General features: G+C 39.8%; 1 protein-coding gene across 1 annotated transcript in view; it reads right to left on the bottom strand.

Moving 5' to 3' along the window:
• The window catches only part of CRISPLD1 (cysteine rich secretory protein LCCL domain containing 1), a 45,646-nt gene extending 31,156 nt beyond the window's left edge, over positions 1-14,490 (bottom strand). Inside the window, 2 exon segments of the mRNA XM_031026903.2 lie at positions 12,747-13,119; positions 14,043-14,490. Coding sequence (XP_030882763.2) covers positions 12,747-13,004 — 258 coding nt within the window. The 5' untranslated portion in view covers positions 13,005-13,119; positions 14,043-14,490.
• Positions 14,491-16,233: the final 1,743 nt, after the last annotated feature.

Below are 16,233 nucleotides of genomic sequence, written 5' to 3'. Positions count from 1 at the left end.
AAATTACTAAAGAACAGGTCCTTCCCATAAATGAATGTAAGGTTAGGGAAAGAGACAGGATGCAAATACCAGGGGCAGAGGCAGATATGAAATGCTATGGGAGCCTGGGCAGTGCATGGGAGTGCACCCAGCTCTGTATGGAAGGGTTTAGACAAAAGCAGATTCTTATGGAAGAGGAGAAATTTGTTAGAGAGAAAACTGGGAGGGCATAAGGCATTCCAACATGTGCAAAGGTGATCAGGCTTGGCAAAATCTGTACAGCATCAAAAAAACCCAAGGTATATGGAATCATGGCATAGATGCTCATGTGAAATTAGTGATGCTTTTTATTTGTTTAGTCTTCTGTGTTCACAGAACTCTTGGTGAACAGACCTCTCTGCTCTCTCTTTCCAGGCAGGAGTTCTGATGCTCTTATTCCATCTCAATCCAGAGCCACGCCCTCCCGGGACCCCATACTTCTAGCGCTTTGGTTTCCCTTCTCTGAATAACATCTGATCTCACCATATACAGTCAATCATTCAGTATTTCAGATATGGATCAGCCATGTCTTGAGGAAATATAAGATACAGTTTTATGTTTTACTCCCAGAAACTTTATGGGATTGCCCCCTTCGCGGGATTACTTTATATTGTCTGAGGTACAACAACATACATGAGAAAGTCTATGAACAGGAACTCTCGTGCTCATTCCTGGGTTTTATCTAATAGCTCATTACCCTTTTTTTCCTAGTTGCCCCTCCATACTTGCCCAATTTGAAATTCCACTTCCTCCCTCCTCACTCACATGCCCTTTATTGTTTATCCTATCACTGACTACACCTCTCCTGTCACTATCCCACAAAACTGTGCCATTAGCTAATTTTAAGATTTCATTTTCCATTTCTCCTCCAATTACACTGATTTAAACATTAGGCATTGGGGGATTTTACTGTTCAAATGCTTTTATCTTTTTGGTTTCTAAGTACTTCTTGAAAGAGAGCGAAAAGGAGTTTCTGTTGTCCTGCATTAGTAGTTACAGCTGCTATCTTATAAAAAGGAAGAAGGTGAATATAATAGTTGAGGAGGGGAAAAAGAAAGAATCTGAATTCCAGAGTCAATGTTTCATGTCCTTCAGGGAGCCCAGAGTCTATTCAAATTGGAGTTCCCAGATAGTGCTGCCATATCACCTGGGAGCCTGCAGAATAGTGAGGTCTACGTAGACTTACTGAATCAAAATCTGTATTTTAACAAGATTCCCAGGGGATTCATATGCACATTAAAGTTTCAGCAGTGCTGGACTAAAGCATCCTATTCCCAAAATCATACCTAATGGCTTTTCCCTAATGAAAACACTTGCTCTCCTTAATTTCCTGATGATTGATTTCAAAATGTTCTTCGATTAAAAGCTTAAAATATAAAGCAGCATAGCCTACTAGAGAGATTATGTCCATATTCATATTTTGCTTTTGAGGTTGATCAGCTACCAATATAGAAAATATGCTGCCATTTCTCCAATAAGCTAGGTGTAAGTAGTTGACCACACCTTATTGATTCTGTTAACTACTTAAAAGAAAAAAAGTAAGTTTCACCAGATCATAGTTCCAGGTTCTTATCTTTGGTAAGTTTTAGTTACCCACTATTCCAAGTCACATATTTGGATTGGTCCCACAATTTAATTTTTGGACTTCCCATACAACTATCTGTATTTAGCCCATTCAGTTTGCAATCTGAACCCCAAATATACTATTTGGTCTGTATCTGTACTTGATCCGTATTATGCAGTATCTGAAAATTTCAAAACTTGAACCCCACTAACTTGCCTTTAATCATCTCTTTCTCATCTCCAGAAGATGCCTAGTCAAATGTCTTCAAAGTTCAAGCAGGTGACATCACATAAAGTGGCTGAAAAAGAGCAATGTGACCTATGGCAAGTCAGAGCAGGAATCATTACTTTAAATCTCCCTGTTTTTTAGAAACATCTTAACATACTATGTAGTAAATCTTCTCTATATCTCTTGGATTTTTAAACTTAAAGCATTATGAACGAAATGAGCTGAAAACATCTCAAAACATCCCATACATTTGATTCCATATGGATCTTTATGCAGTATGTCCAAGATTACCACCTCGTAATGTCCTCTCTTCATACCCTTCATTCCCACCTTCTCAATCTCTGCTGATGATCTTGCTTTATAATTTCACTGGGAAAAAATTGAAAGCATCCACATGAAAATTCGCTTCTCTCTTCCTCATCGAATACACCAAACTGTCTGCTTCTGAACCTATAGCCTCAGTCTTTCCTGTTACAATAAATGAGGTGACTTTGTAGTTATATTTTCTCCCTCCCATTGCCAAGTGCTTTCTCAACTTCTTCATTCTCATTAACCTACAAACATACTCTTTTAAAAAAATGAAAAAAAGCCCATATTCCCCTCTAGCAATAGGTAGTTTCCTTTCTTTAACCTCTTTCACAGCAACATCATCTTAAAGAGTTACTTGAAGTAACTTCCCTATTACCTCTCCTATTCTCTTCTTCCCACCTCAGTAAGACTTCCAGTCAGACCCCACCACTGAAATTACTCATATCAAGGTCATCAACAACCTCCAAGTAAACAAAACCATTGTTGGCTTTTCTTCTTCATTTTACTCAGCCTCTCAACAATACTGAAACACTAACTTCTCCCTTGTTGAACTCTCTTCTAGCTTTTGGGACACCAGTCTACCCTGTCTTTTCCTCCAATCTTGCTGACCACTTTTTCTCAGCTTTCTTTGTTAACTGCTCCTCTCTGTTCAACCTCTACATATTGCAGGACCCCAGGGCTCAATCCAAGGCCTATGACTCTTGTCCATAAAAATCTTCTCCTTGGATGATTTTGTTCAGTCAGTTAAGATGCTTCCTAATAACATCTACGTAATTTCCACATTTTTATCTCAAGTCCCACCTCCCCAATGACCATTAAAACCCAAATGAAGATGACATTTGGCATCACAATGAAGCTTGGCCAAAAAGATTCCTGATTTCATCCTCACCTACTCCTGTCTGCTTCTCAGAAAATGCTTCAACTATCCACCAATGTGCTTAAGTAAAATCTGTGAACATCCCAGATTTCTCCTTATCTTTCACCCCTCACATTAAAGCTATCAACCAAATCATCGACAATGCCATCAAATCATACCTTGAAACGACCCTCCTCTCCCCATCTTTACCACTATCACCCTGGTCCCAGTCACCATTCTCTCACACCCAGAATATAGCAATGGCTTCCTAACTGCCTCTCTGCTTTCAGCCTTAGCTATCCTTCAGACCACTCTCCATAATGTAGTCAGATTAATTTCTGAAATGGAAATTGACCAGGTCAATCCCTTGCAAGAAATTTTCCAATGGATTTCCATTTCACTCAGAATAAAATCCAAATTTCTCCTCACCTATAACCCAAAAGGGTTTCTGGCCCATGCTTATAAGTCTACCTCATTTTCTAACACTTCCCTCATTACTGAATAAAGTTCAGTCACACTAGCCTTCTTTATGACCCCTGAAAACCCCACTTCACTTCTGACTTAGAGACTTTGTATCCAGTATTCCTTCTGCCCAGATCTCTGTATTTTTGTTTAGCTGACTCCTTCTTGTAACTTAGCTCTCAGCTCAAGAGACACCAACTCAGAGAAGTCTTCCCCAACTATCCAACAGGATTAGCTCCATCTCTATCTTTCTCAATCATCTCATTCTCCTTATTTTCATTAACTTACTGAACTTTATGTATCCTCCAGCATCAAGAACAGTGCCTGACACAAAAATGCTCAATCAGTATTTGTTGAATTAAATGCTTTCTCGGGCACCTGGGTGGCTCAGTCGTTAAGCGTCTGCCTTCGGCTCAGGTCATGATCCCAGGGTCCTGGGATCGAGTCCCACATCGGGCTCCCTGTTCTGCGGGAGGCCTGCTTCTCCCTCTCCCACTCCCCCTGCTTGTGTTCCTGCTCTCGCTATGTCTCTCTCTGTCAAAAAAATAAATAAAATCTTTAAAAAAAAACAAAAATAAATAAATAAATAAATGCTTTCTCAAGCACAAGTTTATCAATAACAAATTGGTTTAATCAATTATAAAAGCTTTCCTGTAACTTCTTAAAATTTTGAAGGCAACAGATACATAGGAAAAGAAGGAAAGGGTTACTTAGACATACTGTAATACCTGAACCAGACAATTCATTACCACTTGAATTTGTACATTTTCTGCCAATTAACTAGATATTATATGTATGTATTGTACATAATAATATATGACATATATGTCAGTTTTATAAATATCTGGCTTTAATTGAATTAGTAAAAATCATTAAAAATATGAGAATTTAGGGGCACCTGGGTGGGTCAGTCATTAAGCATCTGCTTTTGACTCAGGTCATGATCCCAGGATTCTGGGATCAGCCCCATTTCGGGCTCCCTGCTCTGTGGGAAGCCTGCTTCTACCTCCCCCACTCTCCCTGCTTGTGTTCCCTCTCTCTTGTGTTCCCTCTCTTGCTGTGTCTCTCTCTGTCAAAAAAATAAATAAAATCTTTAAAAAAAATTTTAAAAAATATGAGAATTTAAATTTTAAATCATGTATAATTATTTGGTTGTATAAATTCCTAAAAGGACTGTGTAAGAGGACACAGCTGAATGATAGCAAAGAATGTTCTTGAACTCAATGTCACTCAATTATGATTATAAATTATTATAAGTGATTATTTTGTTTTTAATGAAGGCATTTAGTAAAGGTAAAAAAAATACTCAAAGAAATTGCATTTTCCTATTGACCATCATTATAAGTGTGGGATATGTTTATTGAGTTGCATCTTCTAAAACTAAGTGAAAAAGTTTTGGTTAGAAAACAGTTAAGAGTGCAGATACCACCTGGCCCATAGAAAATGAAACACACGTGTTTGATGAATGAGTGAATGAACGTGCGTGCTCATTTTTTTCATCCCATTCTGCCCAGCTACCCTTGGACCACTATGACTTTACCCAAACTGTTTTATCAGACTTTCAATGTCGCCTCCATATTGTTAAATTCAAGGCTCCTCATTTTATTTAATTTTTATAGGCGTCATCTAACAGAGCTGATCATCATTTCTGCCTTTCTTCATTTAGCTTCTAGGACATCATGCTCCCAGGTGTTTTTGTTGTTGTTATTGTTTTTTTTTCCCCTAATTTTCAATTCCCTTTGCTGTTTCTCCCACCTCTCTAACTCTACACCATAAAGTGTGTCAAGGGCTCACTTCTCAAACATCTCTATCTATACTCACTTCCTTGATGATCCCCTCTTTCTTCATGGCTTTAAATACTATCTAAATGCTGATAAATGCTAATTTTATGTTCCATGTTAGACTACACCACATTTGTCTAATTGCATACATGACAAATTCACTTGGATATTTAAGCTAAATCTTAAGTTTAATATGTCCAAAATTGAGCCCCAGCTTTCTCTACCAAAAGTTGATCTATCTACATTCTTCCCTGTCTTAAAAATATGGTAACTCCAATACTTCTAGTTCCTCAGGCAAAAACTATACAGCCATACACCACATCCAAAATCTGTTAGCTCCAAAATGAAATAAAATCCTAATGATATACCCCATTATAAAGAAACTGGTGATTACTGGACAAGAACGAGGCCACTGTCCTGTTCTGCTTCTCATGCTACAGGTCTCATCTTCCATTGTTAATAGAGGGAGTGAAAGAGTAGACTGGCTTTTTGGGAGAGGAGAGGAGAGAAAGCCATGTGGGAAAACAGCAGGCATCCTTATCCTGGGAAGTGAGAAGGCAGAGGTTGGTTTCACCTCCTCTAATCTCTCGGAATTTGTTGGCAAAATGGGTATCAAGTAACTGGGTGACTTCTGGAGTCTCTGTAACCATTAGGAAACCACTACAAGTTGAAAGATACAGAATCTTCCCCATCCATTTTCAAAAAACTGCAGCCAGGAATTGACTGGATTTAGATCTTGCATTAGATGCAGAAACTCCCAGCCTACTGGCTGCCTAGCTCACCAAGGCAATTTCAGTAATCTTGCAACAAGGCTTCCTTGAACTTTTCAAGATTGATGTTATGATTACAAAGGGGTTTTAGTGTGTATTCACACTCTTGCCACTTCTCACCACCTTCGTGGCTACCAGTTATCAGTATTAGATGGATTATTGTAATAGCTTTGCCTCCCTGCTCACACTTTTGCCCCACCTTGCACCACCTAATTTCTGTTCTCAACAAAGCGAGATGATTCTGTGTAAGTTCAAGATCATACTATTCCTCTGTTTAAACAGTTCAAATGGTTTCTTACTGCTCAGACTGAAAGTGAGTTTCTACAATGATCTAAATCTGTCCTTCTCAGTTAAATTTCTGATCTCATTTCCTACATTATTTCCCACCCTCACTCTGTGTCAGCCACATGGGCAATCTGTTGAGTATGGTGATTCAGGGTCTTCACACCTATTCCAGGCAAGAAAGAATGTTTGTTGTGTTTACTTCTGGGTCCTAGTGGTGCCTGCCATAGAGTAACCTCTGATATCTGCTGAATGAAGGAATAAATAACAATTTCAAAATTTTGTGGCATTTTCTGGCTTTGAGTGCTCCATTCTCCTCCTAAAACTACTTGTCTTCTCTTTCCTTTCTGCCACTTTTAGCAAGATAAAAAATATGCAAACATGGAACTTTGGGTAAATGAGTTATGAGGCCATCATTTCATTACCTGTATTTATTCTGGATATATGTAACAGGTGGCAAATAATGCCAGAAAATATAGATTTATGAGAATAAACAGAGCAACTCACAAGACAAAGATCACTCTTTCAGGTTTGGATTCAGGCTACAGACAGAAATAGGGCAGAAACCAGACTAGCTTCACCCTGTTTAGCAAACTAGGTTGTCTCATGTCCAGTTTCTATGATTATCTGCTATACTAAAGTACAGGAAAAAACAAGACCACTAACAACTTAACTTCCCATGTTAAACATGGCCTCAGAAAAAATCTAAGCAACAGACAGGAACCAAGTTATTGCAACATGCACCATGGACCAAAAGTACCACTGGTTGTTTGCCTCAGAGCCTCTGGTTGCCTAGCAAAAGGAGAGGTATTCAGATGTATTTTGTTCTACATTTGGGAAAGTGCTATGCCAAGGTTCTACCCATAGTTTCGCCCACATGTCAGGTGAGAACAAGCAGGCACAGCCACCAAACCTCCCAGCAGAGTGTCTGTCAACAGTTCCCTAAAAGACATGGAAATAGTTATAATAGCGGAAAATGGCTTATATAAGTGGCCCATGTGTCCTTTTTCGGGTAAATTGTTCTGGCTGCTAAAGCACATTCTAGACTTATGTACACTTTGCATCACAGTGAACTACTTGGGATTTCAGTCTATAGTATTTTAGGGGCTCTATGTTAAAAATTTGTAGCAAGAGGTAAATACCCATTCACTCATTTTAGTATTTGAATTCCAGAATATTTGAATATATTTATTATTATCTCAGTAGCTCCATATTACAGGATAATTTTTAATGTACTATCAGTATTTTAAATATTGAATTATTTGAAACATTCCTTCATCTCTAGCATTTCCAGTTTCTATGTCAATATCTCCAGTGTTGCTGATATCCTACCTTCCAGAAACTTTATTATTTTAATTCCTCTTTCTTACCTGTCCTCACATTTATCTCATATATAATCTCTATTTTTCCACCCATCCCCTTCATTCAACATATTTGTTGAACCATCAACAATATTCAATCAAAAAAAATATTTACTAAGCACTTCTAGGCATCAGGCACAGAGTTGTAAACAATAAGGTAGGATGCTTACCTATCTAGAAATTTAAAATCTTGGAAAGGAAAAGAGACATGTAACTATTTAATTGCAACAAAACGGTTATACTTTCAATAAGTTTGAATAAAATATTTGAGGAGCACAGAAGTGGTGCTCCTTCTGTGGAGCAGAGGAATGGGTGCACCAGAGAAAGCTCTGCAGAAAGACAACATTTGAGCTTAGTCTTGACTAAGAGATTATGAGGAAGGGACAGGAAGCACAGATATTCTGGGCACAGAAGAAACTGATGAGCAAAGAGGCAAAGAGACATGAGGAAGCACAGCCATCTTTAAGAACAGTGAAAATAGGGGCGCCTGGGTGGCTCAGTCGTTAGGCGTCTGCCTTCGGCTCAGGTCATGATCCCGGGGTCCTGGGATCGGGCCCGCATCAGGCTCCCTGCTCGGCGGGAAGCCTGCTTCTCTCTCTCTCCCACTCCCCCGGCTTGTGTTCCCTCTCTCGCTGTCTCTCTCCCGCTCTCTGTCAAATAAATAAATAAAATCTTCAAAAAAAAAAAAAGAACAGTGAAAATAGTTCAGTGTGAACACAGATCCGGATATACACAAGGGAGTTGAGGGCCATGGGCAGAATTGACATGATGTGCCTCCTTTTATACATTAATCTAGGTGGGCTTCAACTTGTGAGCTTCCAGAAGTTAACAGAAGTTTTGCACAGCTGAGTAACAACCACAGATTTGTTTGAGGAAAAAGACAGATTTAGTAACAATGAGGAAGGTGGACTAAAGTAAAAATAAAGTAGGAACAGACTGGTATAGTCTGTTGGGTGAGAAGCTGTAGTACCAATCTTGAGGTGAGATAATGAGCAAAGGTTAGGATGAAATGGAAGAGATGAATTCAAAAGACATTTCTGAGACAGGAGCTACAGAATTTGGCAAGTAACTGTGTATTTATGTTTGCGTGCGTATGTTATATGAAAGTGGGAAGAAAGAATGAGAGCATGGCAAGAGTTGGGGGGATGGGACCAATTTTCTGTTTTGTGGCGTGTTTTGTTTTGTTTTGCTTTGCTTACAGAAAACTGAGCAGATGTTGATGAGATCTACTAAGAATCCAGGAAAAGAAGTAGGATCACGGGCAAGGGTGGAGGGAAAAAGGTAAGGCAGTTCATTTTCTTTTCAGACATCTTAAGTTTGAAGTAACTGTGGAGTAATACCACAAGATGACCCATATTTCCAGTAAGAAATATGAAAATGAAGCTCAAAGAGAAGATTGTTACATAGAGATATAGATTAGCTATGGACTATACACCATCAATATACGGATGGTATTTAAAGTCAAAGGAGTACATAACATCCTGTAGGAAAGGAGAAGGCCAAAAGGAAAAACCTAAGAAACAAAGTTTTACAAGATGAGCTAGAAACAAGAACACGTTGATGAAATAACCAGAAAAATAAAACAACCAAATGATAAGGTGAAAGAAAACCCATGGAAAGGAAAGACCTGAAAAAAAGAAAGTATGTGCAACAGTCAAATGTCTTATCTCCTTTCAGCTTGTAGTTTTATTCTTTACACCAATTTTACCATTGAGAAAAGCAGTGCCCAGAATGGTTGCTGACTGTCAGAGTTCACATACCAGCAAGCAGCAGAGGCAAAGGTGAACCTGCTGCTATCGAGGGCCAAAGCTAGTTTTTCCTTTAAAAATCCATTGCCTCTTTCAGCAACAGTTTCCCTTGGTGACCCAAGAGCTCTAGTTTCTCAACTTACCCAAAATTAAATATGGGTAATCTTTCTTTTTAAAGGCTTGTCTAAAGTAAAAATCTGTAGGACTTCTTCATTTATGAGCTTTCAAAAAGAAAGCCAATTAGGGAGCCTTTCCAAGCATCGCTGGTTTCAATAATCAATAATTCATTTCTCCCTTTCCTGATTCTGCCCCAGGTCTGTGCTTTCCTCAACCTACTCTTCTTCTAGAAGTTTCCCTGGAAGCAGCACTTGCCTGTTTCTCTTCCTCTAGTTGAGATACGCCCTCCACTCTTTGCCACAATTCAGGGTCCTGACCACCTTCCAGGAATAACATAAACCCCATCCTCCCCACTGATTAACTCTCACCATTAGGAATATTCCATTATTGGTGCTCCCTTGGCATTATTCACACACTTTAGCAGAGAATTTTATGCCCTTGTTTACTTGAACATTTTCAAATGTGTCTATTCTTTCTTCTCAATCAACCTATAAGCTCTTCAAGGGAAGACGTGGTGTTCCAGAGTCAATTTTTAACCCTATTAGTTAAATGATGATAAGAGTAGGGGTAGGGATGTGATGTTAATAAATGTGGATGTGGTTGGCTGCCATTGGTTCAAGTACAAAGAGTACACTAACATGAGCACCAAGCGTAAATAAGGTAACTGGCTAGTGACATGCAGCGTACAAGTAGACCAAGTGGTGGCACTGCTAGGGTATTGCAGATTTTACAGGAAATAGCTCTTTAAGCCAAATTTTAATTTTGCTGTCTCAGAATAAATACACTTTTATTTTTTTTTAAGATTTTTTTTTTTATTTACTCATTCGAGACACAGAGATACAGAGAGAGAGAGAGAACATGAGCAGGGGGAGAAGCAAGCTCCCCGCTGAGCAGGGAGCCCGATGCGGGGCTCGATCCCAGGACCCCGGGATCATGACCTGAGCCGAAGGCAGTCGCCCAACCGACTGAGCCACCCAGGCGCCCCAGAATAAATACACTTTTAAATAGCTATTTGAATAAGTAACATTTTCACAAGGTTGATCAACATCCATACTTCTACTGCTATGTAATACATAAGTCAACAATATTTCACATAATATAGTATTGTTCTTTTAGACCTTCCCCTTAAATGTGTATTCTAGAAAACGTGTTCCAGTACAGTTGGGCAATGAAGTCCTTTGCAGCCCAGCTAATGGCCAAGACACAGTTCCAGTGCTAACAGTATCTAAGGGCAACACAACATAAACCCTGGCTGGTTTCTAAATCTACATTTCAAGGATAGAATGAAACCAGTGAAACCAAAAAGAAACTCCTATAAACACCCCAGACTAGACATCATACAATAGGCAGTTATTTTCTTTGGAAGTAAGACATGAAAACGAATCACAGAACTGTTCTTTCATTATTTCCATATTACTTAAAAAACACACAAATATTCTCAGGTTTCTTTTTGTGGGTTCAAACTCCCAAGTTCTTCCTTATTTTAAATAAAGCAATGGAATACCTATCCACATGGAATAAGCATAAGGTGGCCTACTTGGAAAGCCTCCATAATTGGCTCTTGCTGTTTGAAAGCTCACAAATGAAGAAGTCATAGAATTTTTTACTTTGGACAAATGCTTTAAAATACAAAAAAAAAAAAAAAAAAACGAAATGTGAGACATTACAGATGTCATAGCCTGCAAAGAATTTTTAAAAGAGCTAACAATTTCCTTAGGTATTTTATTTAAACACTATGGGAAGATGTAAAATTAACTATCGGTCATGGTCATATTTACTAAGACCTTACAATATGCCTGATAATGAGCTAAACTTTACATAGGTCATCTCATTCAATCCCCACAACAACCCTCTGAGGTGAGTACACATGCTAGACATGAGGGAACGGAAACAGAGAGAAACTAAGTTGCCCTAAATCACACAGCTAATGGGTATCAGTGCCAGAATTTAAACCCAGACTGCCTGATTGCCAGGCCCTGATTCTTAACCTCTGATGAGTTCTCTTGAGAGCTACCTACTTTCTTCAGGGTAGATTTTTTTTTCTAGTGAAAGCTAAAATAATAAGCTATACTTTGTAATGGGTAATGCGAACTTAGAACTTCCATATATCATAAAAGTTGCCTAGAGAATATCCATCGGCACTAATGTGAATACCGAAAGAAGAAAACCAGAATGCATTAAAATTAATACCCTACAACGTATCCAAAGGAGAAATGCGATTCCCAAGGTTCACTGTATAAACGTTGCTATCACCAATGATTACTTAGCAGTTTTTGCTAGTACATTCCTAATTTTAGTGTAATAGATATTTGAAAATTTTTCTCCATATTTAAGGTATAGAGTAATACATTAATGAGTAATACCCTAATAGCCTTTAAAGAATAAGTTTGTGGGATGCCTGGGTGGCTCAGTTGATTAAGTGTCCGACTCTTGATTTCGGCTAAGGTCATAATCTCAGGGTCATGAGATCAAGCCCCACGTCCGACTCCACTTTGTGCAGGGAGCCTGCTTAAGATTCTCTTGCTCCCTCTCCCTACCTCTCTAAAAATAATAATAAATAAAAATAATAATAATAATGTAAGTTTGTTTCCCAAACTTGTTACTTTATTCTAAAAATAAATATGAGGTTATTATGGATAAGTCACATATTTATTTTAATCTTTGTCCAGGCTTGTTTTCACATGTCAAAGTGCACAAATAAACCCACAAGAAAAAAAAGTCATTGCCAAAGCACTGCTTAACATAAAGCAATCACAGAAACATACCCTTTACAGTGGGTCATTTACATATTGGTAAGAAGCAAGGACCCATTGGAAAGTTATCAACAATCCAGAAAACTGCCTTAAATTATTGGTCCCTGATTTTTTCAGATCCACCATTCATAAGTTCCATCAGTTAGGAATTAGGAAGCAATTGTTCTACTAAGTCACTTAAAAGCAAATGTGTCAGCTGTTCAGCATTTTCAGTATAGGAATCTTCCTGGTAAGAGTAGAATTTAGGACTTTTAGTAGGAACATTGCATCTGAAGATATTTAATTCTACTCTGAAATTCAAAGAGCTCTTAGAATAACGGGAACACTGATAAAAAAAATATGCAGAGGAAGATACTCCCCAAGGAAATCTCTTTTTTTTTTTAATTTCATACAGGACAAATGGTAAAGATTAAATAATAGCATGAGGGAATTTAACCAGGAAGACTGAAAGCATTAATAAACATTTTTTGTACATACCATTTGAAAAATTTCCTTACCATATACTGCATATTAGATGCTGTTGGATACACCTGACTTCGTAATTTGTTATGAAGGTCCAAGATACTCTGCATGTCATTGTCTGTGATGGCCCTTTTCCCTCTTTGCTTGGCCATCCACCACTCACCATCCTCATCCATGTACTTTTCCAAAAGTTTCTCCAATAAAGTAGCATTAGGAACTACCATGGCTGGAATTGCTCTAGCCATGAATAGCACTGTGGTTACTCTGAGCCACTCCTGCGCCGTACACTTCATAATGAATGATCTCAGGATTTCCCCGGGAAAATCTCCAAGACAGGCTCTTCCACTCCTTTTGGCTATCACGACATGCAGTGTGATTAAGGTGAAAATCGAGGCAGATACTAATTTTCTAATAACAAAAGTAAAATAACAGTTACAAAGGAAGTGTGACAGTTTGATTTGTTTCTATAATGCCAACAAATGGACATGCACTTTTTGAAATACCTATCTCCAATCCATTTTTCCTCCAGAGGACTTTTCACATTGCGTTATTTTCACAAAATAAGCAACTATATGTACCAAGATAACATGCATGAGGCCAAAATAAATGGCAAAAGTAGCCCCGAAGAGTCCAAGTCTGAAATCAATTTCTGAATTGAAAGGCTTTAGATGGCTATATATTACATACAGCCTGCAAAGGGTATTATCTACCTACAGGGTTTTCTATCAGTCTAGAGGTCCATGTTTCTCTTTATTAAGGTATTATTTTATACCAGTGTCCTATATCCAGTTCGCAGACACTCAGAATGTCCACAACATGCTGAAATTGAGGTGCATGTTTTAAAGTACAAAATGTCATTCATTCATGTATCCATGGGTATATCTAGAGGGCCCACGGAACTAATGCCAAAGAATGGTCTGGGAGGAAGTCTCCTCTTAACCAGGCGCAGGGCAAGAAGAATTCAATCATTATTTCCTGGGAAGTGTGAGCCCAGCCTGTGGCCCGCACCCGATAGAGCTAACAGTTCACCACTAACTTCAGCTTTTCCTCCCACACGCCGCAGGCGCACACTCTTCATAACCCAAACGGAAAGCGCGCGACAGGAGGAGGAGGAGGAGGAGGTGAAACCCACAGTCACTTGAAAGCACAAGCATCCGCAGATCTCCATCGCTGCAGCTTTCCAAGCAGCCCACTCACCCTCCGTGTCCGCCCATTCTCTACAAGTTGTTTTTTTTTTTTTTTAAGTGGGGTTTTGGGAAAAAAAAAAAAAAAGTAGATGGGAAAAGGTGGGAGCCTGACGACTCGGCGATGAGTTTTAGAAATGCCCTTACCTCTCCAGCGTGAAGTTCCCTACGAGAGCGGAGCAGAACACCACGGCCGGCCTCCCGCAGCCGCCCCAGCCTGCGCACGCGACTGCACACACACAGTCGGGTCGGGAAGGACCGGGACACGGCGCGTCCTGGGGCGACGAGGGCGCTGACTGAGGGTGGACGCGAGCCTGGGCCTTCGCGGCTCCGTTAGGTCCTGCAGCAGGCGAAGCGCTCCGAAGTTAGAGCCTGAAATTCGGGCTGAAAGGGAGCGGCCCGGCTAGCTAGCCAGGGTGGGCGCCCGAGCTCCTGCAAGCGCTCTCCGCAGGAGCAAGGGGCGGGGACAGGAGCGGGGCTGGGAAGCGAAGGCCGGCGGCGACCTCGCGCTCCCGCTCGGTGCAGCCGCGGTGCGCAGAGCAGGCGCCGAGCGCTTCCGCCGCTCCCGCGAGCTCCCGGGCATTTATTGCGGTCCCTGCGTGCGCACGTGACGTGAGCGCCCCTCCTCGCCCACCCCCACCTCTACCCAGCCTGGCCCGCTGCCTGCTGCGGAGCAGGGAGCAGCCGCTCTGCTTCTCCCCCGGCCCCGCGAAGCCTGGACGCTTGGCCTTTGTGGGCGTGATTTGGGCTTCAGAGGCCTGGCGTGCCGGTCAGGACCCTAGGGGAGGCGTGTGTAAGGAGGGCCCCAACTCCTCCCGCCCCTCACAGCTCCTCTGCTTCCAGAGGTCTTCCTCCTGGTTGCTTCCTGACGAGATTGCTACAATGACTTTAACAACCCTTACAGAAAAGGAGGCGCCCCAGAGAGCATGCAGAGGGAGTAGGGATGGGTTAACACATGAGATCTTGGAGATGCAGAAGAGGTACTGGGAGACGGGATGGGGAAGGAAAGGCTTTTTCTTTTATTTTCTCCAGGAGATCACTTCTGTTTCCAGGACCCAGTGTCTAGAATTGAGAAGTTGTTCTTTTTGGCTCCATTAAAACTTTATGACCAGATGGACAAGGGGTTTCATAGAATGATGTAATGATCTGTCACTTGGGATTGTCTGACAGTTGAGTCTCACTTCATCTGTAAAATATGTGGCATTCGCTTCCCAAGGGGACGAGAGCACTTTTTTTTTCTTTTATGATGACGTATATACTTTTGGAGTTGATATATAAAGGGCGCCCTAAATTAATTCATCAGTGCTATATTAACAGGAATTCAAAACCCAGCCCTAGAATTGATAGTGAAATGAGTACCATTTTCCTTGTAGTCCATGTTATAATCTGGAGTAAGAAAATAACTATGTTTAAATTCAGGAAGGCTCACCCTACTGAATGTGGTACTGCTTCTACAGATAGGTTTTTTTTTAATTAATTAATTTAATTCATTTACCTTTGCTTCCCTTCTGTAGTGAGCCATGATTTTAATTCTTTGTTTCTAAATGCTACAGTGTATAGCATATGATCAAATGAAGTAAAACATTTTGATAGTAACTCCCAAATCATCCCAAGCTGCTACCTGTCTCTTTCCACAATGCAGTTACACTTTATCAAACCTAAAAACTGACATTTAAGCCTCAAGTGCACTTGAGACCTTGCTTCCTCTCACAATAAAGAAAAGGAAAGCATCACCTATCAGAAGGGCACAGAAGGTGAAAAATTTTGGTGCACATACGACTTTCATAGAAGGTGTAATTTTGCAACTTCATAGCAGTTTAAGCACAAGAAGACTGTTGCTTTGTACTTTTCAAACAGTTATTTATAACTTTTCTGCACAGGGTTCAGAAAACTGGCTTTCCCTCCTGGAAACTACAATTTTAATGTAGTATTGAAAAGTATGCTGAGTATCAAATAAAAAAATCTTAAAAGTAATAACATCACTTGAAACATTTTCAAAGTGAATTTAAATTGGGAAGAAGGGAAGTAAGATGATAAGGAACCGAAGTGAAATGCATTGACTCTTGAATGTTTCCATCATAAGCCTTCCTACACAATATACAAATCAGACACCTAAAGGCTTACATTAAAGAAAATAAGATTTGGCTTTAAGGTTTTATTTCCAAACTCTCCAGACAAGAAAAAAAAAAGTTTTTATCCCTTGGCTCAGCATTTAAATTGGCCTCCAATTTGGTACTTCAGGTCATATTTTTATGTAAAAGAATGATTCAAACATTCATGATATTAAATATTAACATTTTGATAATACAGCTTATCATATCTGATTTAATATATATGC

The sequence above is a fragment of the Leptonychotes weddellii genome, chromosome 4 (assembly GCF_054177405.1).
Source record: "Leptonychotes weddellii isolate Sample4059 chromosome 4, ASM5417740v2, whole genome shotgun sequence".
NCBI classification, from domain to species: domain Eukaryota; kingdom Metazoa; phylum Chordata; class Mammalia; order Carnivora; family Phocidae; genus Leptonychotes; species Leptonychotes weddellii.
The sequence above is the reverse complement of the archived record's forward strand: the minus strand, read 5'-3'. Positions and strand labels throughout refer to the sequence as shown.